The sequence below is a fragment of the Puma concolor genome, chromosome D1 (assembly GCF_028749965.1).
Source record: "Puma concolor isolate L17-30 chromosome D1, mPumCon1.1.hap2, whole genome shotgun sequence".
Lineage (NCBI taxonomy): Eukaryota > Metazoa > Chordata > Mammalia > Carnivora > Felidae > Puma > Puma concolor.
This window is the reverse complement of record NC_141676.1, coordinates 99955809-99980901: the sequence shown is the minus strand read 5'-3', so window position 1 is coordinate 99980901 and position 25093 is coordinate 99955809. Positions and strand designations below refer to the sequence as shown.

General features: G+C 48.5%; 1 protein-coding gene, 1 long non-coding RNA gene and 1 other non-coding gene across 5 annotated transcripts in view; 1 reads left to right on the top strand and 2 right to left on the bottom strand.

Annotated features, from left to right (window-relative positions):
* Positions 1–25093, top strand: part of LOC147576927 (uncharacterized) — a 253624-nt gene that overhangs the window by 27986 nt on the left and 200545 nt on the right. The gene's annotated exons all lie outside the window — the stretch shown is intronic.
* THY1 (Thy-1 cell surface antigen) lies at positions 2980–7902 on the bottom strand. 3 transcript variants are annotated; one of them, XM_025929117.2, is made up of 4 exons: positions 7765–7902; positions 5681–5741; positions 4853–5188; positions 2980–4311 (listed from the first exon to the last, which is right to left on the bottom strand). In XM_025929117.2, the coding sequence occupies exons 2-4, from the start codon at positions 5715–5717 to the stop codon at positions 4199–4201; spliced, it is 486 nt and encodes a 161-aa protein (XP_025784902.1). In that variant the 5' UTR covers positions 5718–5741; positions 7765–7902; the 3' UTR covers positions 2980–4198. The 3 variants fall into 3 exon arrangements, with proteins under 3 accessions (XP_025784902.1, XP_086534989.1, XP_086534990.1); XM_086678863.1 differs by having other exon boundaries at positions 7694–7783; XM_086678864.1 differs by lacking the exon at positions 7765–7902 and adding an exon at positions 7570–7592.
* Positions 17226–17331, bottom strand: LOC112866195 (U6 spliceosomal RNA). Its single transcript, XR_015241491.1, has one exon. It is a non-coding gene; the product is annotated as a U6 spliceosomal RNA (small nuclear RNA).

The window sequence follows — 25093 nt, the reverse complement described above, 5'->3', positions numbered from 1 at the left end:
AAAAACACATATGACATTTATTGTCTTAACCATTTTTAAGTGTGTAGTTCAGTAGGATTAAATAATGGCTTACTTTTATTTTTATTTTATTTATTTATTATTTATTTATTTATTTATTTTTTAAGTTAATTAATTTGAGAGAGAGTGTGCACATGTGTTCATGAGTGGGGAAGGGGCAGAGAGAGGGAGACAGAATACCAAGCAGGCTCTGTGCTGCCAGTGTAGAACCCGAATGGGGCTCGATCTCACGAACTGAACCATGAGATCATAACCTGAGCCCAAATCAAGAGTTGGACACTTAACTCACTGAGCCACCCAGGAGCCCCAGTGGCTTCTTTTTCAGGTACGTTTAGGTTTAGTTGTGAATGCAGAAAACTCCAAATAACAGTAGCACAAAGTCGGTAGTCCACAGCTGCTACCACGAAGTACCATCACTAGGAACAGAGGCTGCTATCTTGTGCTTCGTCATTTGTAACACACAGCTTCTATCTCATAGTCCGAGATGGCTGCTCTAGTTCCAGCCATCAAGTCCACATTCCAGCCAGCATAAAGGTAAATGGGGCAGAAAGGCATGTGTTTTTCCTTTAAGAGCACTTCATAGGAAGCACACGTCCTTTTGCCCTCACGTCCCATCGGAAAGAACTTAGCCGCGTAGGCACATCTTGCTGCAAGGGAGCTGGGAAATGCAGTCTTCATTCTGGACCACATGTTCCATTTCTAATTTGTGGGTCCTACTGCTGAGAAAGGAGGGGGAATACCCAGCAATGTCTGCCACAGCTTCCCTGCCTCATGGCACTGATCACTGCACTGAGATCAATTTCTTCTTCCTGGACTGCAGATTCCCTCAGTCAGGGGCTGTGTCTTTTAGGCACAGAGCCAGGTCCTTAATGTTTGTTCTACAAATAAATGATTCCAGCCGAACCATCTTATTTTGAATATTAGAGAAGTGAGGCGTTAAAGAGTGAAGTGACCAGGGTCATCGAGTCCAGGTTCTGACCTAATTCAGGAAACTGCTTTACTGCAGACTGGGCAGGTGACCTCCACTGACCATGCCCACTGCTGGGCACTTCCCACCTCTGCTGCTGGGCAGCTCCAGCCATCCAGGGCCCCTTCTGGGTGTGGAGCCGAGCCTGGCCTCCCTGGAACCCTCCTGTGGTCCCACGTTGCCCCCTACACCATGTGTCCACTTCCCATACCTTCCCCTGGCTCCAGGTGTTCCTCTGCCCGGCACGGATGCCTCCTGTGAGTCTTCACAGGACATGAGCCTCCCTGAGGCTAAGGGCCCTGGGCAGGAAGGCAATCCACCTCTGTCCTGGGCTGTGTGGAAGAGAACTGATGGCCCCCACACTTCTCCAGGACTCTGAAGGGCTCCAGCTCCAACATTTCCCCTTAACCTGAGATGGCTGCTTTCTCATGCAAAGACAGACGTGCTCTTTGCAGCCCGGAAGCTGCAAACACAGGGAGGGGATCGGGGTCACGCTGAGGAGGCTGGAGGATGCAGGTCACAGGTACCCTGGACGCCGTGTAGATTTATTGGTTGACCAGTGAAAGTCCCTGCGTCTCCTCATGGTGGCCTCCTTGCCCTTCCCGAGGGAGTTGCTAGACGTTGGAGAGACCTTTACACTGTGCCCTGTGCAGCTAGTCCTCTGTCTCAGTGGATGATCTAGTCGGAAATGGGTGTGTGTGGAAAGGAGCTTCTGTTGCTGTTGAGCAAGAAGAATCCAGATCCCAAGGTAGGGACTGACATGGCTGAGGGGGACATGGGAGAGGGGTGAGGAGAAGTAGGGAGGAGCTTGATGGGCTGGGGTCTGGGGCATGTGGGCAGGAAGCAGGGAAGGCCCCGCCCTCTTTATAATTAGCCATGTCACCATGGACGTCCCGCAGCCTCCTCAAGACCTTCTGACTTGCCCAGAGACGACCTGATGGCCGTTGTGGCCTGCCTCTGAGGGCCCAGATCTCTCCCAGCCCACAGCATGGCCTTTCTGGGTTGGCTTACGTTGTGAGGCCTGACGGCCCAGGCTTTAAGTTGTAGGGTTCCCTTTTGGGCCCGCCTGTCCCTCTCTTCTCTTTTCCTGCCTTCCTAGAGAAGCATGGTTCCTAGAGAACCATGAGGCCCTGGTTCTCTGATGGCCTCTGTGGCTTCTTAAGCTAGCCTCACCCACTGCAGGCCTCAGGCTCTCCTCCCCCAAGCATGGCTGCAGGGGGCAGCACCATCTCCCCAGGACCCTCTGCGTAGTGTGGCTGCTAAACTCCAGGGGAGCTGCTCCGGAGTGTGACAAACGTCACATAGGAGGCTTTACACAGGTGCCAGGGGCTTGCGGTGTTGTCACAGTTGAGGCTTCACACCTGGCTCCTCAGTTCCTTCCAGAAAGCCCTTCCAATTTTAACTCTTACCACCCCACGGGTGGCATTCAAACTCCCTTCCCCCACAAAGGCTCTTTTTATTTTCTTGGCGTGGCGCTCAAAGCTCCCAGCAGGACCGAACAAGAGGCGCCTGTGTCCACTGGCGTCCTCTGGAGACCCCAGGCTGGCTGCACCATGCTGAGTGATGTGGGCCTCATGGTCGGTGATACACAGGCGGATCCCTCTCCCAACTCGCAGGCTTCTCTTGCCACCTTTTGGCACGGTCACTGCACGGGGCCACTGGCAAGGCACAGGCGTCGACGGGAGGTGTCAGGAAGAGTGGGAGCCGGGGGCATGAATTTAGATCCCGGGCCCTTAAGTAAAGGCTTAGAATCAGCCTCCACCGTGGGGAATACGAAACGAATAAGCCCCTGGATGGTCACCACCGCCTTCCCCCAAATTTCCCGGGGCAAAGCCGGGAAGGCTCTCTGGGGGAACCCGGAACCACCTCGTGATCCTGTTGTAGCTCCCAGCACGAGGATGGCCACTGATGTTCGCATTCTACTCATTGACTCTCAGGGGAGCGGGCTTGGGGAGAGATGGAGGGAGCAAAGCAGAGAAAGGCTAGAAGACAGATTCCAGAGGCTTGGTTTTATTGTACACTTTTCTTTTTCCTCAATGAGATACCATAAGCTGTGGTGGCACTACACACAGTCACAGGACGGGGCACAGCTGCCGGCTGGGGAGCTGGGTGTTGGGAAAAGCCATCTCTCGAGGCATGTCCCGCTCACGGGTCTCACTCCATGGGCTGCCTCAGACGCCCTTGCCCCCCAGGTCCCCGAGAGGACAGGCCTGTGGGGCAGAGGGCCGTCTCAAGGCTTGGCCACCGGCCAGAAGGGGTTGGCGCTGTCGGGGGAGGGAAGGAAGAGCCTCCCAAACGCGGGCCAAAGTCTGCTCTGCTCTGGGACTCTACCTGGCCTGACTTACTGCCTGCGGGCCAGAGTTCTGGAAGCTCTTAGGAGCTTGGGCCAGGCTGGGAGGAGGCTTGTCCTCTGCCACCCTCTCAACGGCTGCTTGAGGTGGTGAGGGACAGCAGGCTCTCAGTTTTAGTTTCATCAGGCAGAGAGGGCTGATGGACCCTCTCTTCTACCCCCTCTCCAACCCGCCAGTAGATTGCTCCCAGGCAGAATCTGCTTTTTCACGGGGCCGCACCAGGCCTGAGGCCCCTAGGGAACCTCGGCAGTTCCCTATGTGGAACTGCTTCCCGTATGTGGACGGCTTCTTGCTGTGGCAGAGGCTGCTCCTGGAGATGTTCCTTCTCTCCTCTTGTGAGGGGCCCCAGATGCTTGGTGGTGCCCTCACATCCGGGCTCTTCAGGCACCATCCCTGCCTGCTGGGGGATGTGCTAGGCCCAGATGCATCCCATCCTCCTCCTCATCCAGGTCTCTCCTGGGCCTCTGGTCCTGGTGGGCAAGGATGATCCCCCCCCTCTCCCAGGGACTGGCATCCCTCCATCCTTCTACCCCTCCCATGCCCTCACTCTCCATCACATTCCCAACCCTGGCTTCCCTTTTCACAAACTCCTAAAGAAAAGGAAGGATAAACCAGACAGAAGCAACTCTGGAACAAAGAGTTAAAAAAAAAAAAAAAAAAGATAGCCAGTGGCGTGCGGAGAGGGTGTGAGCGGCAGTGGGGCTGGGGAATGGGTAGACGATGGCATGCGGCACTGGGATTCCTTGTGAGGGGTAGGGTCCCCATTTCTCCCCAGGGTGTGTGAGGGATTGAGGGTAGGGGGTCAGCCAACTCCGAGAAGTAGGGTCTCTGGACTGGGCCTTGTGGCTTCCTGCCCAGCCAGTCACAGGGAGATGAAGTCCATGGCCTGGAGGAGAGGCAGGGAGAGCAGAAGCAGCAAGAGCCACGAGGTGTTCTGGGCCAGCAGGCTTATGCCCTCACACTTGACCAGTTTGTCTGTGGGGAGAGAAGAGGGAGGAGGGGTAGGGCAGGAAAGAAGAGGCACCAGGATTCAGGCAGGCACAAGCCCTGAGAAGGGCACGTTCCCTTGGGGAGGCTGGTGTCAGGATGTCTTAGCCGGAACCAGGGCCTGTCTGCTCGACTAGAACCACCTGTCTTTCCCATTTGCAGGTTCCTGAGCTCTTGGACAAACATCGTATCAGATCTTTATTAAGCATCATCAAAAGAAAACTATGGGTGTTTTCTAGGTGGGGAAGAGGAGGGCTGGGGAGGCCAAGTGATTTGCCCAGTCATGGTGGAAGTGTCCGCTCCACCACTCTGCCTGTCTCACCGTTCCCTCAGCCTTTCTCCCTATTCACACAGAGGGCAGTGGTTCCCCAGGGCACCAGGCAGCAGTTGGGGGAAGGGGGAGAGAGGTTTCTGGGGCCCCTCTCCTCTTCGGCCCAGTCAAGGGGGACTGCCTTGCTGTCCTAGCCAACCCTTTCCTCCCTAGCCTCCCTCTCCCAGCTCACTTGGACTTGTTGGGAGCTCGCCTCACCTCTGAGCACAGAGACATTCTTGCTGGAGCTGGTGGTAGACTGGCCAGAGAGCTGGAGTTCACATGTGTACATCCCCTCGTCCTTGGTGGTGAAGCCGGATAAGTAGAGGACCTTGATGTTGTACTTGCTGGTGAAGTTGGTTCGGGAGCGGTATGAGTGCTCAGGCACCCCCATAGTGCCAAAGATCACGTGCTTCTTCTTCTCACGGGTTATGCTGAACTCATACTGGATGGGGGAGGTGGTGGAGTTCTCGTGGCGGCAGTCCAGACGGAGGCTCTGGTCCACCAGGCAGGCTGTCAGGCTGGTCACCTTCTGCCCACGGGCTACCTGCAAGACTGGCACCGGCAGTGCCCACATCCAAGTTGGGGGGCCCTGCAGAGCCGGGGGCCTCCCACCCACATTAACAGTAGAGAATGGCCTGGCCAGGGAGGGCACAAGGGTCTGTTCTTTGGGCACCCTTCCCCACCCCAGAGGTCCCCGAGGGCCAGTTCAACCTCCCCGTTGCAGATTCAGCCCCCCTCCCTCATCATCTTTAGTCCTGGGTGTTCCAGGGGCAGGAGATCTTGGGGAGCTGATGTAGGTTCCTGGTTTCCATTTGGAGATTCCACCTCAGTGTGGGGCAGACTCAGTAGACTGCTTTTCCGAAAGCCACCTCAAGCAGGCAGAAGATCAGCTAGGCTGCTCAGCTGATTTAGGGATGAAAAAGAGCCCTCTCTCCCTTTGTCACCTCCTCCCTCTGAGGTTGGCAGGAAGAAGCTCGCTCCTCTGAAGGGAAGGAAGCCAGCGTGCTTTGAATCCCAATCCCAGCCCTGCCCCTTGCCCAGTACCTGTCAGCAAAACAGCGATGCCGATGGTGGGGTTCATGGTGCAGAGAGCTCAGTCCTCGATCTGGTGGGGGGGGGATAGGATGGGTATCAGCCAAGAGGTGGGGTAGGTGTGCCCACACTTGCTGCTCGGGCTGGAGGGCCTCTGCCATGATGGCCCCGGCAGCCATGGAAGCTGCTCTCCATGGTTGTCCCCTCCCACTTACTAGTGAATGTGACACTGCCACTAGGTGCTTTCCCCCCTCCAGGAAAGCGAGGGGGAGGGTGGACACACCCTATAATGGTGTGTGTCTGCTGAACTCTTTGAGTGAGTGACTTTTACCGTCTCCTTTTCCCTTCGGGAAGGCAAAGTAGACGTATCACAACATTTACCACCTTAATCATTTTTAAGTGTCCAGTTCAGCAGTGTTAAGTTCACTCGCATTGTGGTGCAACCCCCAGAACTCTTTTTATTTTGCGGCACTAACACTCTACCCATCCCACAAAAACTCCCCATTCAGGGGCTTTCTGTTTCTTGTTCAGGAGAAAATCCCCAGTGCCCAAACAGTTCCTGGCATATAACAGATGCTCAAAAGATACCGAACGAATGAAAGAATCAGCTTTAGATACCTACAGCGTGGTGATGGGTTTAGGAAAAATGATAAACCTTTGGCACTGAGGACTGCTCCATAGTAAGTGACCCACAAACATTAATTTCCTTCCTCTGAAAGGACTGTGTGGCTAACGTGCTTCCAGATAGGACTGTCCCTGGCACACAGCTAACGGTGTTCCCGAATGTCTGTGAGGGAAAGCGACTGTGCTCTCTGATTGCATATGTTCTCTGATTGCAGGATGTTTCCAAAATGTCCAGCCCTCTGGGCATGTCTCTTGAGCCCTGCTACAGTAGACTCCCTGCCTGGGCTCTGTGCCTTGTCTTTTTCCGAAGCCTACTCTGGACCAATATCCCGGCGTCCACACGGGGCAGATAGCTTGGCCTGTCCGCATCAGGGCTCACCGGGGAGAGGCCACGGGAGTGGCCTGCGCCGGGGGATGGGGGGGGGGGTGGTACGACTGCCCTGGTGCCTGTGCCCAGGTGCACCGTCAGTCGAATCCCAGGGTCCCTGGCGCTCAGCCCTGAGGCTGGGGGAGGCTGAGGTCCCGCGAAGCCTGAACCTGCAGTCCTTACCCCTTCGGACTTGTAACTGAGAGGTGCCCTTGGGGAAGAAAGGGGGTCGGCATCTGGCTTTGACTCAAGACATTTGAGTTACGGAGGGGGGGTGTGAGCTTGAGATCTAGGAGGGAAAGGGGAAGCCTCGGCTAGAGGGCTAGAGCGGGGAAGAAATGGAGCTGGGGCTGGAGGAGGGCTGGAGAGCCAGAGGGGGGTGGTTACCGAGCGGTAGGGGAGGCACAGATGTTTTCATTTCCCTTGCTCTGTGTCCCTGCAGCCCAGAGCCCAGAGAAGTTCTGCGCTCCCACCCTCTCCAGCCGCCGTTTGACTAGCCCCATCCTCATTCCGTTTCTGAATTTCACTCGGCTCCTCTCCCAATTGAGGTCCCCCCTTCCCTCTCTCACCCTTTCTCAGTTCTCCCCTCCCCCCCCCCCCCCCCCCCCCCCCGTCCGCCCGCCTTCCAGTCCCCGCCCGCAGCACTGCGGTTCCCCGGTCCTTTGACGCCCCGCACCCAGCCCTCCGCGAGGTCGCAGGGCAGAGATTCCCTCCAGCCGGCGGTCATCCGTCCTCTCGCCGCAATTTCACCGCCCCCACCCCACGCCTTGGCGAGCTCGGTTTGGGGACGTCTGTGTGGAGAGCAGAACCCAAGGCTGGCTGTCCTTGGCGCCCTTCCTCCAGGTTCTCCTCCTGCGCCCCAGCCCCAGACAGCCGTCCCTTCAGCGGGCGAGAGCCCGGGAGCTCCTACCGCAGAAGGCGGGGTGCGGCCCGGCCCCTGGCCTGCAGCGAGCAGTTGCGTCCCGCTCTCCGCTGCCTGGGAAGCCGACCCCTCCCCGAGCACCGCGGAGCTCCCTGCCGGGGCGCCCCCGAACCTTTTCCCGAAGCCTCGGGTCGGGAGGGCCTCTCCCAGCGCCCCGGGCGCCGCCCTGGCTCCTGCTCCCACCTGGGCTCCCGTCCTCTGCTGCTGCAGCCTCCCCCGGACGCACCGCCGCCTCCAGTTGCAGCACTCTGCCGGCGCCCCGCAGTTTTCACCCGGGGTGGGAGTGGAGGAGCGGGGAGGGCCCGGGACTCGGCCAATCAGAGCCCGAGTGGGGAGTGGGGGGGAGCGAGGAAGGATGGCAGAGGGCGGAGGAGGTAGCCTGGTATAGATGTGGGAGAGTGGCCGTCTGCCGCAGAAGGGGGACCTCACCCTGTGGCCGGCAGGCCAGGCCAGGGACAAGAGGGTTCAGGACCCCGGGGATCCGGGTGGGGCAGCGCAAGGAACACTAGGCGCTGCCCAGAACCCCGAAATGATTGCTCCCCTTTTAAGGCTTTAACCCTTTCTTCCGACCGGCCGAGGCTTCAGAAGCCTGTGGGAAAACCAAGGGGTAAGGGGTGGAGGCGGCAGGGCAGCCACCCGCCCCTTTGGTCAGTGCCCACGCCTCCTCCTGCCTCCTCCTTTCCTTTTCGGCTGGAGCCCATCTCCCTGGAGCCTCCAGTGAGAAGTTTTGGAGTTGGAATATTCCAGGCTTTCTCCAAAGGAAGATGGCGGGGTGTTTTTCCACATTGGAGCAGCTCTTCAGAAGCAAGGCAGGCACTGCGTCCTGCCGGTCCTTCCTGATCCTGAGCCCTGCCCCACTCCCTCCTCCATCCTAGAACACCTAACCCTTTCGGGGGCTTTCTGCTCTGGGGCATTCAGTCTCCCTCTACTCCTGGACTGGCACCTCCCAGGGCAGATAGCCAGAAGGTTCTTCTCGATTTCATATAGTCCTCCTGATCCTAGGCACCCCTCCCCCCCACCGCCCCCTGCGTAGTGAGTAACTGCTTGCTTGGTCTTCAGACAAGGGCAGGAGTACTGGTTTCTGCCAGACATTGTGCCGGGCACATGACATCCCTGGCTGTGCTGACCTCACAACGGTATGTGGGGTTCGTCCCATCCCACTCCCAGTCCTATTTCGTGGAGTGGGAGAGCTGACCAGCCCACCTGAGCTGTGTGTGGAACCCTCGGTCCTCAGTGCTGAGCCACTCAGCTGCTGTGTCTCAGCCCAGTGGGACGGGACAATGTGGAACTGTGGGGGAAGGGGAGAAGACAGGACCGCTAGAAAGGAATGGAGGAAACTAGGCTTTTGATTCCCTGGGGCATCCACCCTAGCTCAATCAATTTCAAGTCACCAGAAGCCCTTGGATCTTTTTTTCTTTTTTTCTTTTTTGGTGGCCAGTGCCAATGACTTGTCGCTCCCACCCACAGGTGAGGTGAATTTCTTTGAATGAAGGTTTATTTGTTTGATTTGCATCTTCATGGCCTTTTTGTGAATTCTGGTTGGGACATCCAGTAGGCTGGCCCTGCCTCCCGGCCATCTGCCTGCCCCTTCTCCTATTTCTTCATAGCAGTCAGCCCTGGCACCTTAACTGCAGTTTCCATTACTGCAGTAGCACTGTTGGAAGTCATCCCTGGGCTAGCAAGTGGGAGATTTACTTCCCTCTCCCTCCCTGGGAGGTTAGGTGGCCTCCTAGTACTGAGAATGATGGAACCTTCCAACTGCAAGGAGCTTTGAGGATGGTCCAGTGTAGGGGTAATTCACTGTGGTAAATAGCAGAAGCTCTGGGGGCATTTTATGAAAAATGCAGTCGTCCCTGCCCACCTGGGGTCTCCCTAGTCCAGTATTCCTGCTGCCTGTGTCTGCACTTTTCACAGGCTCCCCAGGGTCTGGGAACTGCAGAACACTGGCCTAATAAGATCATCCCTCTTCCATAGATCAGGCAGTCTGGCTTCTCATTGTCTGTAGGATAATTTTTAAGGGCCTGGGTGTCCTGGCTGTCAGCCTTCACCACCATTTCATCTTGTCCATTTATCTTCCTGCTACATGCCAGAAAGGCTGGCCTCCTCCCTGTCACTCCCTGCATTGTGTTCTTTTTTTGCCTAACAGCTTTCTGATTCTCAGTCCAGGGACCTTTCCTATCAGAGCACAGTTGCTTTAGGCTGGGGCCTATCCCTCTTCTCTCTCTTTCTCTCTCTCTCTCATACACACACACACACACACACACACACACAGGTGGGACTGGAGACTGTTCCTTTTTTGGCAGAACATGGGGATACCCAGAGGCATTTTAACTACAGAAGCTATCAGGGCTCTGGCTGGACGAGACCCTGGATGCTCTTCCCCACGCTGTGGCCGAGTCTCTGAGCGTTGTTGGATGGAAAGCTTTGCTGTGCTATTTTGATGAGGTTATGAGGACCTGGCCTCCTTTCTGGGTCCCCAAGCACTTTACCTCGGGAAGGGGAGGGGAGTGTGGACTCCAGAGGGTATGGCAGTTGTGTGTTTGCTAAAGCAAGATCTCTGGCTGATTGGAATTGATGGTTCAAATGAGATAATCTGGGGGCAGGGATGGGACCAGATGGTGAAGGGGAGATGTAAAAACTCCCACTTGCTGGGTACCTGGGTGGTTCAGTTGTTTAAGCATCCGACTCAGGTCACGATCTCATGGTTCATGGGATCGAGCCCCGCGTTGGGCTCTGCACTGGCAATGCAGAGCCTGCTTGAGATTCTCTCTCTGTCTCTCTCTCTGTGTCCCTCCCCCACTCACATGTGTGTGGTTTCTCTCTCAAAATAAACATTTAAAAAAGATTATAAAATAAATAAACTTAAAAAGAAAAAAAGAGGTCCTCTTATTTGCTAATGGGACAGGATCAGGGTGCTGAAAGCAGGAAGGGTTTAGAGGAATCCACCCAAAGCAAGATTTCCTGACAGCCTGTGGCTGCCCTATTGGTTCCTTAGAACTGACTTTCACATCATCTCCAGTTGCTCTAGCTAGAGACACACGGGGTGAAAACTCCTCTAAAAATGCATATTTCTTTAGGGTGACCATAGGACTCCCAGCCATTCACTCTTCTTCTTCACCGATTTCGTCAGATCGGGTTTATAGAATCACACAGGTGACAGAAGCTGTTCTATCATTTTATAGCTGGAAACAGGTCCAAGAGGATAATGATTTGTCAAAGGACCGACAAATACTTTGGAGCACTACCAGGACTAGTTGTATCCTAGATCTCCTGACTCCACATACAGTGGTCTCCACTGGCCCTGGGGTGGGACTTCAGACTTCTACTAGACTGATTTCTCTGGTCCATGGTGAAATAAGAAAAACGAGGACAGTGTGGGATGCTCTAAACATAGCCATCAGGTTGCCACCTTGTTCTGATCACCGCCTCCTCACCGTGTTGATGAGGGAGGGATTTTCACCCTTGGGTTCCAGACATGGCTGAACGCATGGCACCTGACACCAGACAGGTGAGATCGACAGTAGGTTATTGGTCATGTATGCTCACAGCCCAGAGGAGGACCCTGCACACAGGAGTTGCACAGCGGAGTGAACAGCCAGGAGCAGTGGGAGGCAGGCTTTGTTGGCTAAACGGTGGGATGCCCGTTTCCAGCCGGAGGATTTGGTTGGCTTGTTGACTAATTCTGTGGGCTGGCATGGAACTGAAGCCCGCTGCTTGGGGACAGTCAGGAACCATGCCTAGTCCCCATGATAAAGAGGGTCGATTGGCTAGGGGAACTTCTTAGCAGGAGCCAAGCTGGAAGAAGGACTTGTGGCTAGATGGTCCAAATTTTATCAGATGTCAAGACAGCACATACTGTTGAGTCCCAATTTGGGGCTACTTAAGGTCTTATCACACATACTTGCCCTTCCTTGGGAAGGCCTACGCTTTCCTTCTAAGGTTATGCCTTTCTGCTTCTTTGAAGTGATGGCGGTAGGTGGCATGTGTGTTTTGAATGCCCAAAGGCAAGAAGGGAAATTTGGTAACTTTGTGTTGATCTGCAAATTTCTTTGGAAACATGACTGTTCTCCGAAATTCAAACATCTTGGAATCAAGTGCTCTACTCTGAGCGGCCTCTCCCAATCTCTAGTTGAGGTGAACTCTCCAAGTGAGGTCACTTTCTGAAGTTCATGTTTGGTTGGAGAGTATGACAAAAAATGAAAGTTAACTCTTAGAACACAGGGAAGAGGGCAAGAGGACAAAGCACCATGGAGATATAATTTTCAACATTTATTTAAAAATCTTTGGGGCACCTGGGTGGCTCAGTCGGTTGAGTCTGACTTCAGCTCAGGTCATGATCTCACGATTTGTGGGTTCGAGCCCCGTGTCGGACTCTGGGCTGACAGCTCGGAGCCTGGAGCCTGCTTCGGCTTCTGTGTCTCCCTCTCTATCTGCCCCTCCCTTGCTCGCACCGTGTCTCTCTCTGTCTTTCAAAAATGAATAAACATCAAAAAAATAAAAAAAAAAGACTTTTATTCATGGATGTATGATTAAATAACATTATTCTGGGCACAGTGTTCTAGGCATGGGGCTAGACCCTGGAATTACAAAGATCAACAGAGCACAATCTCTGCCTTCAAAGGGCTGTCCAATGGGGGAGACAGAAATGGTATAGAGATAATTAGAAAACAGTAGGGTAAAGGCAAAGGTAGAGATGTGTACAGAGTATTGTGGGACCCCAAAGGAGGGGCAAGTGACCACCCAGTCTGTCAGAGAGGCTTTCTTGGAGGAGAAACATGAATTGAGTCTTTAAGGGTGAATGGGAGTTGCCCAGGTGTGGTGGCTTGTTACATTAACAGTCTCCAGTGAATCATGCGTCCTGGTACCCATGCCCTTTGTGTGATTCCCTTCCACATTTGTTCTGGGCTTGGCCATGTGCCTTGTTTTGGCCAATGGGCCATCAGCAGATGAGATGCAAACAGAAGCTTGGTAAGTGCTTGTATGTTAAGACTTGCCTTCTTGGAATTCAGTTGCCATGTGAGGAAGTTGGAGCTAGCCGTGTGGAGAACTGAGGTGCCTCAGTAGCCCCCAGTTGACTGCCACATGGTCATAAAAGCATGTGCGATCACAAAAGCATGTGTAATTCCTACTGATGCCACATAGAACAGAAATAAAGCATCCCAGATAAGCCTACTAAGCTGGTTCTAAAACCTGGATACAAATTCTGATATTGCTTCATCAAGAAATAAAGTCTGTGTCTCCCCCTCTTGAATCTTAATGGGGATGTAACTGCTTCAGCCAATAGAATATGGCAGAAGTGATGCTAAAAGACTTTTGAATTTACATCTTGAAAGACCTTATAGCTTTTACTTTGTTTGCTAGAATACTCACTTTTAGGGCCCCGGTATAAAATGTCTGAGTATCCTGAGGCCATGCTGTAAGGAAGCCCTTGTCACATGGGGAGGCATTGTGTAGACACTTTGGTTGGCAGTCCCAGGTGAATTTAGCTTTCAGAGTCATTTCAGCCCAGACTCCAGACATATAAATAAAGAAGCGTCCAGATAATCTCAGCCCCAAAGCTGTTTGAGTTGTCCACCTAGCTGCTCACATTTTCAAGTAGAGGCCCCAGATGTTGTGGGACAGAGACAAGTCTGAATCCCTAACCACGGAATTCATGAGTTTAACAAAATAGTGGTTGTTTTAAGCTATTGTTTTAGGTGGTTTGTTATGTAATGATAGACATGTGATACATATATGGGTGCCTAGAAGTGTGATGCTGCCTTAAAACACTGAACAGATGGCATTTGGAACAGGGAGATGGGTGAAGGCTTGAAGGACAGGCAATAAGAATTGTGAATGTACTGGCAAGGGAGCTGGAAACCGCTTGGACCAAGGGTGACCAGTGTTATTTAGTGCTGTGGCCACTGGCAGAAAGTGTGCCTAATGAATTTGTGGGTTTGGCTTAAGAGATATGGAGATGGAATGTTAAAAGTGCCATCCAGGTGCTTCCAGCTGGCATGTCAGGTGTTATAAGGGAGCGATCAGCTAAATAAGGATCTGTCCAGTTTGCTGGGTTGGAAAAGAAAAGTAGTTCTCATTTTCAGTCTCTCCAGCAGGCGACAGATTCCCAAAGTAAGAATTGGCCTAAAGGTAAAGATGAAATCAAGGGTATGATTGTAGAACCTCTGTTAACACCCCGAGGATTTAAGGTGGTGTCTAGTAGGCCTTCTCAGTTAAACAAAAGGGTTTCTAAGAATATTAAAGATGTTGTTCCATAGCTGAAGTAGAGTCTTCTTGAAAGTAACTATGTATGTGGCTTTTGGTGCAAGAAGTGAACCCAATAATACTCATAGAAAATCCATAAAGTTTTGAAGAGTACTGTTTTGGAAGAAACTCTATTAGTTTGGGCTAACATGAACGGAAATAGTTAAAAAAGGGAAAGGAGGCCTTTGGGCCCCCAACTTTCTATGGGCAGTAAGCTGGCCAATAGTCACAAGGGACTTTTCTTATGGAAAAGAAAATCCTCTCAGAGGGTAGATCCAGGAGCCTAGCGGGTGTAACTAGAAGCCAAGGAGAACTGGACTTTATTCAAGTAACATCCCTGCTTCCAAAGGAGGGGGGTCCTGATAACAGAACCTGGCTGGATTTCAGAATTGCTTTGAATCAGTGATTGCTATGTGCCTCCCATTTCTCTTTTAATGGGAATGTCTATTGAGGCTATTCTATGCCTGATTCACAGTTGTATGTTGGGCACATGGAGGGCAGATGTCTTGTCTTACTAATTCACAGGTCTGTGAATCAAGAGGAGCCACACCTGAGGAGTTGTACCCCAGGAGGCTCAGCTACATCCAGACTTGCTTCATATTGTGAGATCATAGACCTTGAGCCTGGTGTCATGATTGAATACTATTTTGGGTGTTTTGGGAAGGATGAGTATATCTCACATGTGGGAAGGCTGTGCATTGGTAGGGGTAGAGGGCAGACTGGTAGGTTGCTCTGTTAATGTCCCCCCAGTGAGTCACACCTCTTCCACATTGATTCTGGGCTCAGCTATATGACATGCTTTGGTCAATGGAACTTCAGCAAATGTGATGCAGGCAGAGACTTCCTAAGTGCTTGCTCATTAGGGCTTGCTTCTTGGAGAACCCAACTGCCACATGAGGAGCCCAGACTAGCCAAGGGGAGAAACCTGAATTGAGATGCTCCAGCTGGCAGCCTCACCCAATGACTAGACACTGTGTGAGTTCCTCTTGGAGCATCCAGCCCCAGTGCACCTGTCAGCTGACCATAGTGCATGGGTGAGCCCAGCCAACTCAGTTTGGAGCATATCTACGCACTGTTCCAGCTGATCTGTAACCAAACTGATGATTCACAGAATAGTGGTTGCCTTTAGTTACTAGTCTGAGTGGTTTGATATACAGCAATAGATAACAAATGAACCAGATGAAGAGAAGGAAGGGCATTATGACAGAGGGGATGGTACGAGCAAAGGCATAGAGACAAAGCAAAGCAAAGTGGGTATGCGAAAATGCAGGCAGTTTGGGGTTGTCTGAGACAGTGCACGTTGAGAGGGAACATTGGAGAAATGGGGAAGAGCCAGCCGAGGAAGCCCTTGTCTCTTTGGGCATGGGTGATGGGGAGTCAACAGTGGTCTACAGAAGGGTACAGATAGATGCATTCTTTAGAAAAATTACTCTAGGGATAGAATAGGGGATGAACAGAGGGCCACGTAGACCCTCTCCTGGCCAGGTGGTTTTTTACTCTTTTACTATGTTCAGAGCAGTGTTGGGGAGGACACCTTGGGAAACAAGGTGGTATGATAGACACTGCCTTGAGGTCAGGGTCAGTGTCTGTCTTGTTTACTGCTATATCTTTGGGACCTCCAGGTCCCAGCACAAAGTCGCTTCTCAATTGTATGTATGTATGTATATATGTATGTATGTATTTGAAGTATAGTTGACATACAATATATGTTTTTTGGTCATGTTTTCTAAATTTATTTTTGAGAGACAGAGACAGAGCACAAGTCAGGGAGGGGCAGAGAGAGAGGGAGACACAGAATCCGAGGCAAGCTCCAGGCTCTGAGCTGTCAGCACAGAGCCCGACGCGGGGCTTGAACTCACGAACTGTGAAGATCATGACCCGAGCTGAAGTCAGACGCTTACCCGACTGAGCCACCCAGGCGCCCCCAAACAATATATATTTTTTAAGTTTTTATTTAAATTCGTTAGTTAACGTAGAGTATAATACTAATTTCAGGTGTATGACAGTGATCCGACAATCACAGTAAAAAATGCTCACCATAGTAAGTGTAGTTACCCTCTGTCACCATATGAAGGTATTAACCATATTGTTGACTATATTCCCTATGCTGTACTTTTCATCCATGTGACTTATTTATCTTACAATTGGAAGTTTGTATCTCTTAATCCCCTTCACTTATTTTGCCCATTTCCTTACCCCCCTCTCCTCTGGCAGCCACCAATTTGTTCTCTGTATTTTTAAGTCTGTTTCTGGTTTTTTTGTTTGTTTGTTTTTTTAGATTCCACATGTAGATGAAATCATACATTTGTCTTTCTCTGTCTGACTCATTTCACTTAGCATAATGCCATCCATGTTTTATTCTGTTTTGTGGCTGAGTAATGTTCCATTGTGAATATGTGCCGCATCGTCATCCAAGGGTCTATCAATGAGCACACAGATTGCTTCCAGATCTTGGCTATTGTAAAGCTGCATTAAGCAGAGGGGTACATATATTTTTTCACGTTAGTGTTTTCGTTTTCTTTGGGTGAATACCCAGAAATGGCATTGCTGGATCATATGGTAGTTCTGTTTTTGAGGAATCCCCTATACTATTTCCCATAGTGGCTGCACCAATTTACATTTCCACCAACAGCACGCAAGGCTTCCCTTTTCTCCACATGCTCACCAACACTTGTTATTTCTCGTCTTTTTGATTCTAGCCATGCTGATTGGTGTGGGGTGATCTCATTGTGGTTTTGATTTGCACTTCCCTGATGGTTAGTGATGTTGAACATCTTTTTCGTATGTCTTTTGGCCATCATGTATCTTCTTTGGAAAAATGTTCAGGTTCTCTGCCCATTTTTTATTTATTAAAAAAAATTTAATGTCTATTTATTTTTGAGAGAGAGAGAGAGAGCGCGAGTGAGCAGGGGAGGCGCAGAGAGAGAGGGAGACACAGAATCCGGAGCAGGCTCCAGGCTTGGAGCTGTCAGCACAGAGCCCGATGCGGGGCTTGAACTCACAAACTGGGAGATCATGACCTGAGCCCAAGTCAGATGCTTAATCGACTGAGCCACCCAGGTGCCCCTCTGCCCATTTTTTAAATAACATTGTTTTTGTTTGTTTTTGGAGGTGAGTTGTATGAATTCTTTATATGTTTTAGATATTAACTCCTTATTAGATATATCATTTGCAAATATGTCTCCCGTTCAGTAGGTTGCCGTTTCATTTTCATGGATCTGTTTTTCTGCCAGTACTGTACTGTTTTGGTTTCTAAAGCTTTGTAGTAAAGTTCAAAATGTGAGATTGTGATGTCTCCAGCTTTGTTCTTTCTTCCTCAATATTGCTTTGGCCAGTCAAGGGTCTTTTGTGGTTCTGTACAAATTTTAGGAGTTTTTTGTTCTAGTTCTGTGAAAAATACTGCTGGTGTTTTGATAGGCATTGCATTGCACGTCATTCTTGCACAGGGACCATGCTAATTTTCTCTGTATTGTTCCAGTTTTAGCATATGTTGCTGCCGAAGCGAACGCTGATAGAGATCACGTTGAATCTGTAAATTGCTTTGGGTCGTATGAACATTTTCACAATATTAATTCTTTCAATTCCTGAACAGGGTATATATTTCCATTTATTTGTGTCATCTTCAATTTCTTTCATCAGTATTTTACAGTTTTCAGAAGTATAGGTCTATCACCTCCTCGGTGAAGTTTATTCCTAGATAATTTATTCTTTGTGATGCAATTGTAAATGGGGTTGTTTTCTTAATTTCTGTTTCTGCTAGTTCATTATTAGTGTGTAGAGACACAACAGATTGCTGTATGTTAATTTTGTATCCTGCAGCTTTACTGAACTTGTTTATTAGTGCTAACAGATTTTTTTTTGTTGTTGTTTTTTGGTGGCGCCTTCAGGGTTTTCTATATACAGTATCAGTCTGCAAATAGTGACAGTTTTACTTCTTCCTTACTAATTTGGAAGCCTTTTATTTCTTTTTCTTGTCTGATTGCTAGGACTTCCAATACTATGAATACAAATAGTCAAAGTCCTTGTCTTGTTCTTGATCTTAGAGAAAAAGCTTTCAGCTTTTCACCACTGAGTATGATGTTAGCTGTGATTTTGTCATACATGGCCTTTATTAAGTTGAGGTATGTTCCTTCTTTAAAAAAAATTTTTTTAATGTTTGTTTATTTTTGGGGGGGTCGTGTGCGTGAGCGGGGGAGAGGTAGAGAGAGAGGGAGACGCATAATCTGAAGCAGGCTCCAGACTCTGAGCTGTCAGCACAGAGCCTGATGTGGAGATTGAACTCATGAACCATGAGATCATGACCTGAGCCGAAGTCATACACTTAACCGACTGAGCCACCCAGGTGCCCCGAGGTATGTTCCTTTTATACCCACTTTGTTGAGAGTTTTTATCATGAATGAATATTGACTTTTTTTAAATGCTCTTTCTGTATCTATTGAGATGATCATATGATTTTTATTCTTCATTTTCTTCATAGGGTATATCATGTTGATTGAGTATGGTTATTGAACCATCCTTGAATCCCTGGAATAAGTTCCACATGATTGTGGTGAATCATCCTTTTAATGTTGAATTCAGTTTGCTAATATTTTGTTAAGGATTTTTGCATCTGTGTGTTCATCAGGAATATTGGCCTCTTTTCTTCTTTTTCTTTTCCTTCTTTCTTTCTTTCTTTCTTTCTTTCTTTCTTTCTTTCTTTCTTTCTTTCTTTCTTTCTTTCTTTCTTGTCTTTGATTTTGGTATTAAGGTAATGCTGGGCTCATAGAAATTTGGAATTTCTCTTTTTTCCTGATTCAGTCTTGGGAGACAGTTTCTAGGAATTTATCTGTTTCTTCTGGGTTTCCAATTTGATGGTGTATAACTTTTCATAGTAGTTTCTTATAGTCCTTTGTATTTTTATGTGGTGTCAGTTGAAATTTATCTTTCATTTCTGATTTTATTTATTTGAGTTCTCTCTCTCTTTTGATGAGTTTGGTTAAAGGTTAGTCCATTTTGTTTATCTTTTTAAAAATCCAGCTCTTAGTTTCATTGATTTTTTTTTTTGGTCTCTATTTTATTTATTTCTACTCTGATCTTTATTATTTCCTTCCTTCTGCTAACCTTGGACTTTGTTTGTTGTTCATTTTATAGTTCCTTTAGGTGTAAGGTTAGATTGTTTATTTGAGATTTTTCTTATTTCTTGAGATAGACCCATATCACTGTAAACTTCCCACTTAGAACTGCTTTTGCTGAGCTGACAGCACAGAGCCTGACACAGGGTTTGAACTCGTGAACTGTGAGATCATAACCTGAGTTGAAGTCAGATGCTCAACCGACTGAGCCACTCAGGTGCCCCTACAGTTTTTGTTTTAAGGTCTGTTTTGCCTAACATAAATGTTGCTACCCCAGCTTTCTTTTTTCACTTTCATTTACATGGAATATCTTTTTCTCATCCCTTCACTTTCACTCTACATGTATCTTAAGGCCTGAAGTGAGTCTCTTATAGGCAGCATACAGACGACTCTTATTGTTTTAAATCCATTCAGTCACCCTGTGTCTTTTGATTGGAACATTTAGTCCATTTGTATTTAAAGTAATTGTTGATAGGTATGTACTTATTGCCATTATGTTAGTTGTTTTCTGTGTGTGTGTGTGTGTGTGTGTGTGTGTGTGTGTGTGTGTGTTTGTAATTCTCTGTACCTCTTCTCTCTCTTGCTCTCCTCCATTCTGATTTGATGAGTTTCTTTAGTGTTATGCTTAGATTTCTATCTCTGTTTTTTTGTGTATCTTTTATAGGTTTTTGGCTTGTGGTTACCATGAGGTTTGTATATAATATCCTGTGTATATAGCAGTCTATTTTAAATTGACAATCATTTAAGTTCAAATACATTCTCAAAGCATTGCATTTTTACTCGATGTATCAATGTATATGACATCATATTTTATATCTTTTTATTTTTATGTACCTTTAATTATTGTAGATATAATTTATTTCACTACTTTTGTCTTTTAACCTTTGTACCAGCTTTATAGGTGATTGATCTACTACCTTTACTGTATGCTTACTTTTGTTGGTGAATTTTTTTCCTTTCATAATTTTCTTTTAGTTATGGCCTTTTTTCTTCTCCTTAAAGAAGTCCTTTTAACATTTCTTTTTTTTTAATGTTTGTTTATTTATTTATTTATTTGTTTATTTATTTTTAAACAATTTTTTTTAACGTTTATTTATTTTTGAGACAGACAGAGACAGAGCGTGAACAGGGGAGGGGCAGAGAGAGAGGGAGACACAGAATCTGAAACAGGCTCCAGGCTCTGAGCTGTCAGCACAGAGCCTGATGCGGGGCTCGAACTCACAGACCGTGAGATCATGACCTGAGCCGGAGTGAGACGCTTAACTGACCGAGCCACCCAGGCGCCCCAATGTTTATTTATCTTTGAGACAGAGAGAAACAGAGCATGAACGGGGGAGGGTCAGAGAGAGAGGGAGACACAGAATCTGAAACAGGCTCCAGGCTCCGAGCTGTCAGCACAGAGCCCAACTCAGGGCTCAAACTCATGGACCGCCACATCATGACCTGAGTCGAAGTCGGATGCTTAACTGACTGAGCCACCTAGGTGTCCCGTTTTAACATTTCTTTTAAGGGTGGTTTGGTGGGGTGATCTTTTTAAGTTTTTGTTTGTCTGGGACACTCTTTCTCCTTCAACACTGAATGATAATCTTGACAGGTGGAGTATTCTTGGTTGTAGGTTTTTTCCTTTCAGCACTTTGAATATATCCTGCCACTCTCTTCGGGCCTGTAAAGTTTCTGCTGAGAAATAAGCTGATAGCTTTATGGGATTTCCTTTATATGTAACTAGGGGCTTTTCTCCTGCTGCTTTTAAGATTCTTTATTTTTGATTATTGACATTTTAATTATTCAGTACATATTTTTGAATGAGTATAAAAAATAAGAACAATCAAGTATTATAGGTGCTGCCTACAAGGGAAAAAAAAGGAGGGATTCCAAGGAGAGTTCGGGAGAAAGCAGTGGTTGTTTTTCTGGAAAGAAGAAGAAAGGCACTCTCCACAGAGGGATTCTCAGAAGCAAAGTCATGGAGGAAGGAAGTGTGTCTGGGGAACTGCATATTCTGAAGTTCTGTGTGGCTCAAGCATGGAATGGGAGGAGGGGTGGTACCTGAGATGTGGTTGGGGAAGGAAAAGGAGCCAGATCACAAGAGACTGGATCTGCAAGGCTAAAGATGTTAGATTTTATCCAATAAGCAGTGGAGAACCATGGAAATCTCTAAAGCAGAGTGGAAGTGTGATGAGACTTGCACTTTGTTTTTTACATTTATGTATGTATGTATGTATGTATGTATTTATTTATGAGACAGAGAGACAGAGCACTGGTCGGGGAGGGATATAGAGAGAGGGAGACAGAATCCAAAGGAGGCTCCAGGCTCCGAGCTGTCAGCACAGAGCCCGACGCGGGGCTCGAACTCACAAACCACAAGATCATGCCCTGAGCCAAAGTCGGACACTTAACCGACCGAGCCACCCAGGCGCCCCGAGACTTGCACTTTGGAGAGGTGAATGGAAGTCAGGGCAATGGTGTGGGATTGGAAAGGTGCACAGTAGTGGGTGTAGGGCAACTGGGAGGGAGCAGAGGAGCTTAGCTGAGGGGGCTGAGAGCTTGAAAGAGGGGATGGAGGAGAATAGGACAGGTGAGGGAGATTCAGTTTGGAGAACTCATAATACATAGGCATTCCCTGGGTATGTTTTGTGAGGGTTGCAAGAACTCCCAGGTTTCTGGTGCGTCTCTTCTGAAGGATGGAAGAGACAAGGAAGTTTTGGGGCAAAAGATCATGAATTTCGTGTCGGACAAGTTGAGCTTGAGGTACCCGTGGGATACACATGTGGAGAGGTCCAAGTTGGGGTTGAGGAGTGAGGTCTGAGTAGAGGGTGGATATCCGACAGGTGTTGGCAAACAGGTGGTAATGGGCACCCAGGGAGGGTTGCAGGCCTAAAAGAAAACAGAACCTGAGACAGGATCTGAAGGAGCACTGATATTTAAGGAATAGCAACAAAGGAGTGTGAGAAGGAGTGGCAGAAGGCCAGGAGAGCCAGGAGAGGGCCATACCACAGAAATGGGCACGTTTCAGTGAGGGAATGCTCAGCGTGTTAAGTAAAGACTAACAGATCAGGAAATGACTGCCCTTGAAAAGCAGTTTGTTATATCCCCAGATCCAAAGAGGAGGGATGCACGATCCACAGGGGGCCACTCTGGGAATCAGGAGGCAGAGGAGGGAGAAGGGGGTTTCCGTGGGAAAGAATGTGTGAGGCAAGATAAACAGGTTTAGCATTACTACTTTGAATAATTGTAGTGGGTTCTGGGGGCACAGGGGTGACTCCAGTTGGCTGGTACCTGGCCCTGTGATGAAGGCTAGTAGCTTGGAGTGTGAGAACCTGATAAGGAGATGGTTGAGAATGTGGACACCATCAAATCCGACTGGTCAACTAAGTTAGATTGGTAAACAAGATGGGTTAAATTAGATTGGCTTGTTTGTAGTTGAAAGGTGCACTCGTGGGTGAATGGTGTATTATCTCTAGGAATTGGCTAACCCTGGGGTGGGAAGTCATCCCAGGTGTCGAAGCATCAGAATATAGAACATAAAAGACCTAGTTAATGTAGTGATGGGTGGGGGAGTGAGTGGGAAGAGATTGGAGATGTAAAGCAGAGGAACCTTGTAAGTGAGGATAGTATAACTGCCGTGGCTCCCTCTTCTCTCAAGGGTGGTCGGAGCCACGTGGAGAGGTGAGTTGCTGGTTTCCAAAGAATGGGGCTAGAGCATCCCCTGGAGGCAAGGATGTGCCTGCTGGTAAGATCTTGCTCATGCGTGGGGCACCTGGGTGGCTCAGTCGGTTGAGCGTCCGACTTCAGCTCAGGTCATGATCTTGCTGTGCGGAGTTTGAGCCCCGCATCGGGCTCTGTGTTGACAGCTTGGAGCCTGGAGCCTGCTTCAGAGTCTGTGTCTCCTCCTCTCTCTGCCCCTCCCCTGCTCACGCTCTGTCCCTCTGTCTCTCAATAAGAAACGTTACCAAAAAAAAAAAAAAAATCTTGCTCATGCATGTCTCCTGTGCTGCAGCCGTTGGCAAAAATGCTTGAGAGCATGGACTCTGGGGCTGCTTGGGCTTTGGGCTCCACCTCAGGGTTTTGGCTTGGCTAACTTTAGTTCTTCTCCATCTGCACAGAGTCAGGGGAGGGCCAGAAAGGTCTGCCTGAGAGGCGAGAATAGCCCTCCCGAGTCCTGACTCAGTCTCTCCAGTAGAAGGAAAACGAATTAGCAGTTTTTTGGCAGGTACAGCTGTGCCTAGGGATAAACAAGATTCATCCTCGTGGAATGTGAGCAGAGTTAGCTTTTTTTAAAAAATTTTTTTATTGGCTTTTGGCAAAAAAGGGGAGGCAGAGATCCCACAGTTCTCCGAGGCCACTTCTATCTCAGCTTTTCAAAGTCAGGACCCATCTTGGGCAAAGTCGCTTTGTAAGCAAGCTGCTGTCTCCTCATTTACAAGCTCGTAATATCCCTAACTCCTTCTGAAGAGGCTGACAATTACCCAGCACCCCTTGCCAGCTGGCTTCAGCCAATAGAGCTGCGTACAAATGCAGCATCCTGTAGCTACTCTGGGTCAGGCTACCCCAAAGTGAAGGGAAGTTCAACACTTAGATGGGGAAAAGGAAAAAAATCTGAAATATTTCCTTTATGTTGGAGGCATTTCTGCTGCTCATTGGCAGGGAGGAAAGGCAGAAAATGTCGATGGGTGTTCTTTTTCTAGAGTGCGGTGTGTAGGAAAGCACGTGTTTCAGCTTCTCTAGGTGAGAATCAGGCAGATGTTGTCCATTCATCCTTCCAGGAGCTATTGGAGGAATGGGAATGGATGGATCTGGGGGTGGGGGTGACTCCTAGCACAAAATCTTTCTGGGGTGCCTGGGTGGCTCAGTCAGTTAAGTGTCTGACTTTGGCTCAGGTCATGATCTCACAGTTCATGAGTTTGAGTCCTGCGTCAGGCTCTGTGCTGACGGCTCAGAGCCTGGAGCCTGCTTCAGATTCTGTCTCTCTCTCTCTCTGACCCTCCCCTGCTCATGCTCTGTCTCTCTCTCTCAAAAATAATAAACATTATAGTTTCTGTGTTGTTCTATAGCTAAGGCATTTCCAGTAGATCCAACTTATTAAAGATCCAACTTTAAAATTTTGGGCCCAATTTAATTTTTAGTTTAGTGTGCATTGCTTTCTGATTATGAATGGCCTATAGTCATATATCGTATAGACACATAGATACATAATACATAAAGAATATAAATTAAAAAAATAAGAAACATGAAAAAAATTTAAATACAATGATACTAAACAACATGGAGTAAAAAGTAAATTTCCAACTAGTGCCCTCCAGCCATTGCTACAATTGCTGGCACTTGTGTATCCTTCCAGAAATATCCATGAAAATAATGGTGTTAGCAAATTTATTCTTTGTGGTGAGGCATAGAACTGCACACAGATGCAGTCTGTGATATATTTTTGTTGTGTACCTTGCTTATTTATTTATTTATTTATTTATTTTTTAATTAGTATTTTTTTTTTTTTATTCAACGTTTATTTATTTTTGGGACAGAGAGAGACAGAGCATGAACGGGGGAGGGGCAATGAGAGAGGGAGACACAGAATCGGAAACAGGCTCCAGGCTCCGAGCCATCAGCCCAGAGCCTGACGCGGGGCTCGAACTCACGGACCGCGAGATCGTGACCTGGCTGAAGTCGGACGCTTAACCGACTGCGCCACCCAGGCGCCCCTATTTATTTATTTTTTACTGAACAATGTCTCTTGTGGATTATTCTGTATCAGGATATATAAAATTGACTTATTCTTTTATCAGTTCTATGCTATTTCATTTATGATCCTATTACGGTATATTTAACCAGTCCTCTCTTGGTGGCTGTTTAGGTGATTTACAAACTGTACTATTACAAGCAATCGTTGAAATATTATTACTAAGTAAATTAAATCATCCAGTGTTTTCTTTTTGCAAATGATGAGCAGGCTTATATCTTCAGTCCAGACTCTTCCCTGTGCTCTGACCCACTGATCAGCTATTAATATCCACACGAATGTTTCAAATCTAATATGTCCTAAATTGACCCCCAGTCTTTCCCACTGCATAAAGGGGACCCCCATCTACACAAGTGCCCAGCTGGAACCCCCGAAGTCGTCCGTGATTACTTCCTTTCTCTCCCTGCCCACTCGCCTCACCCATCCA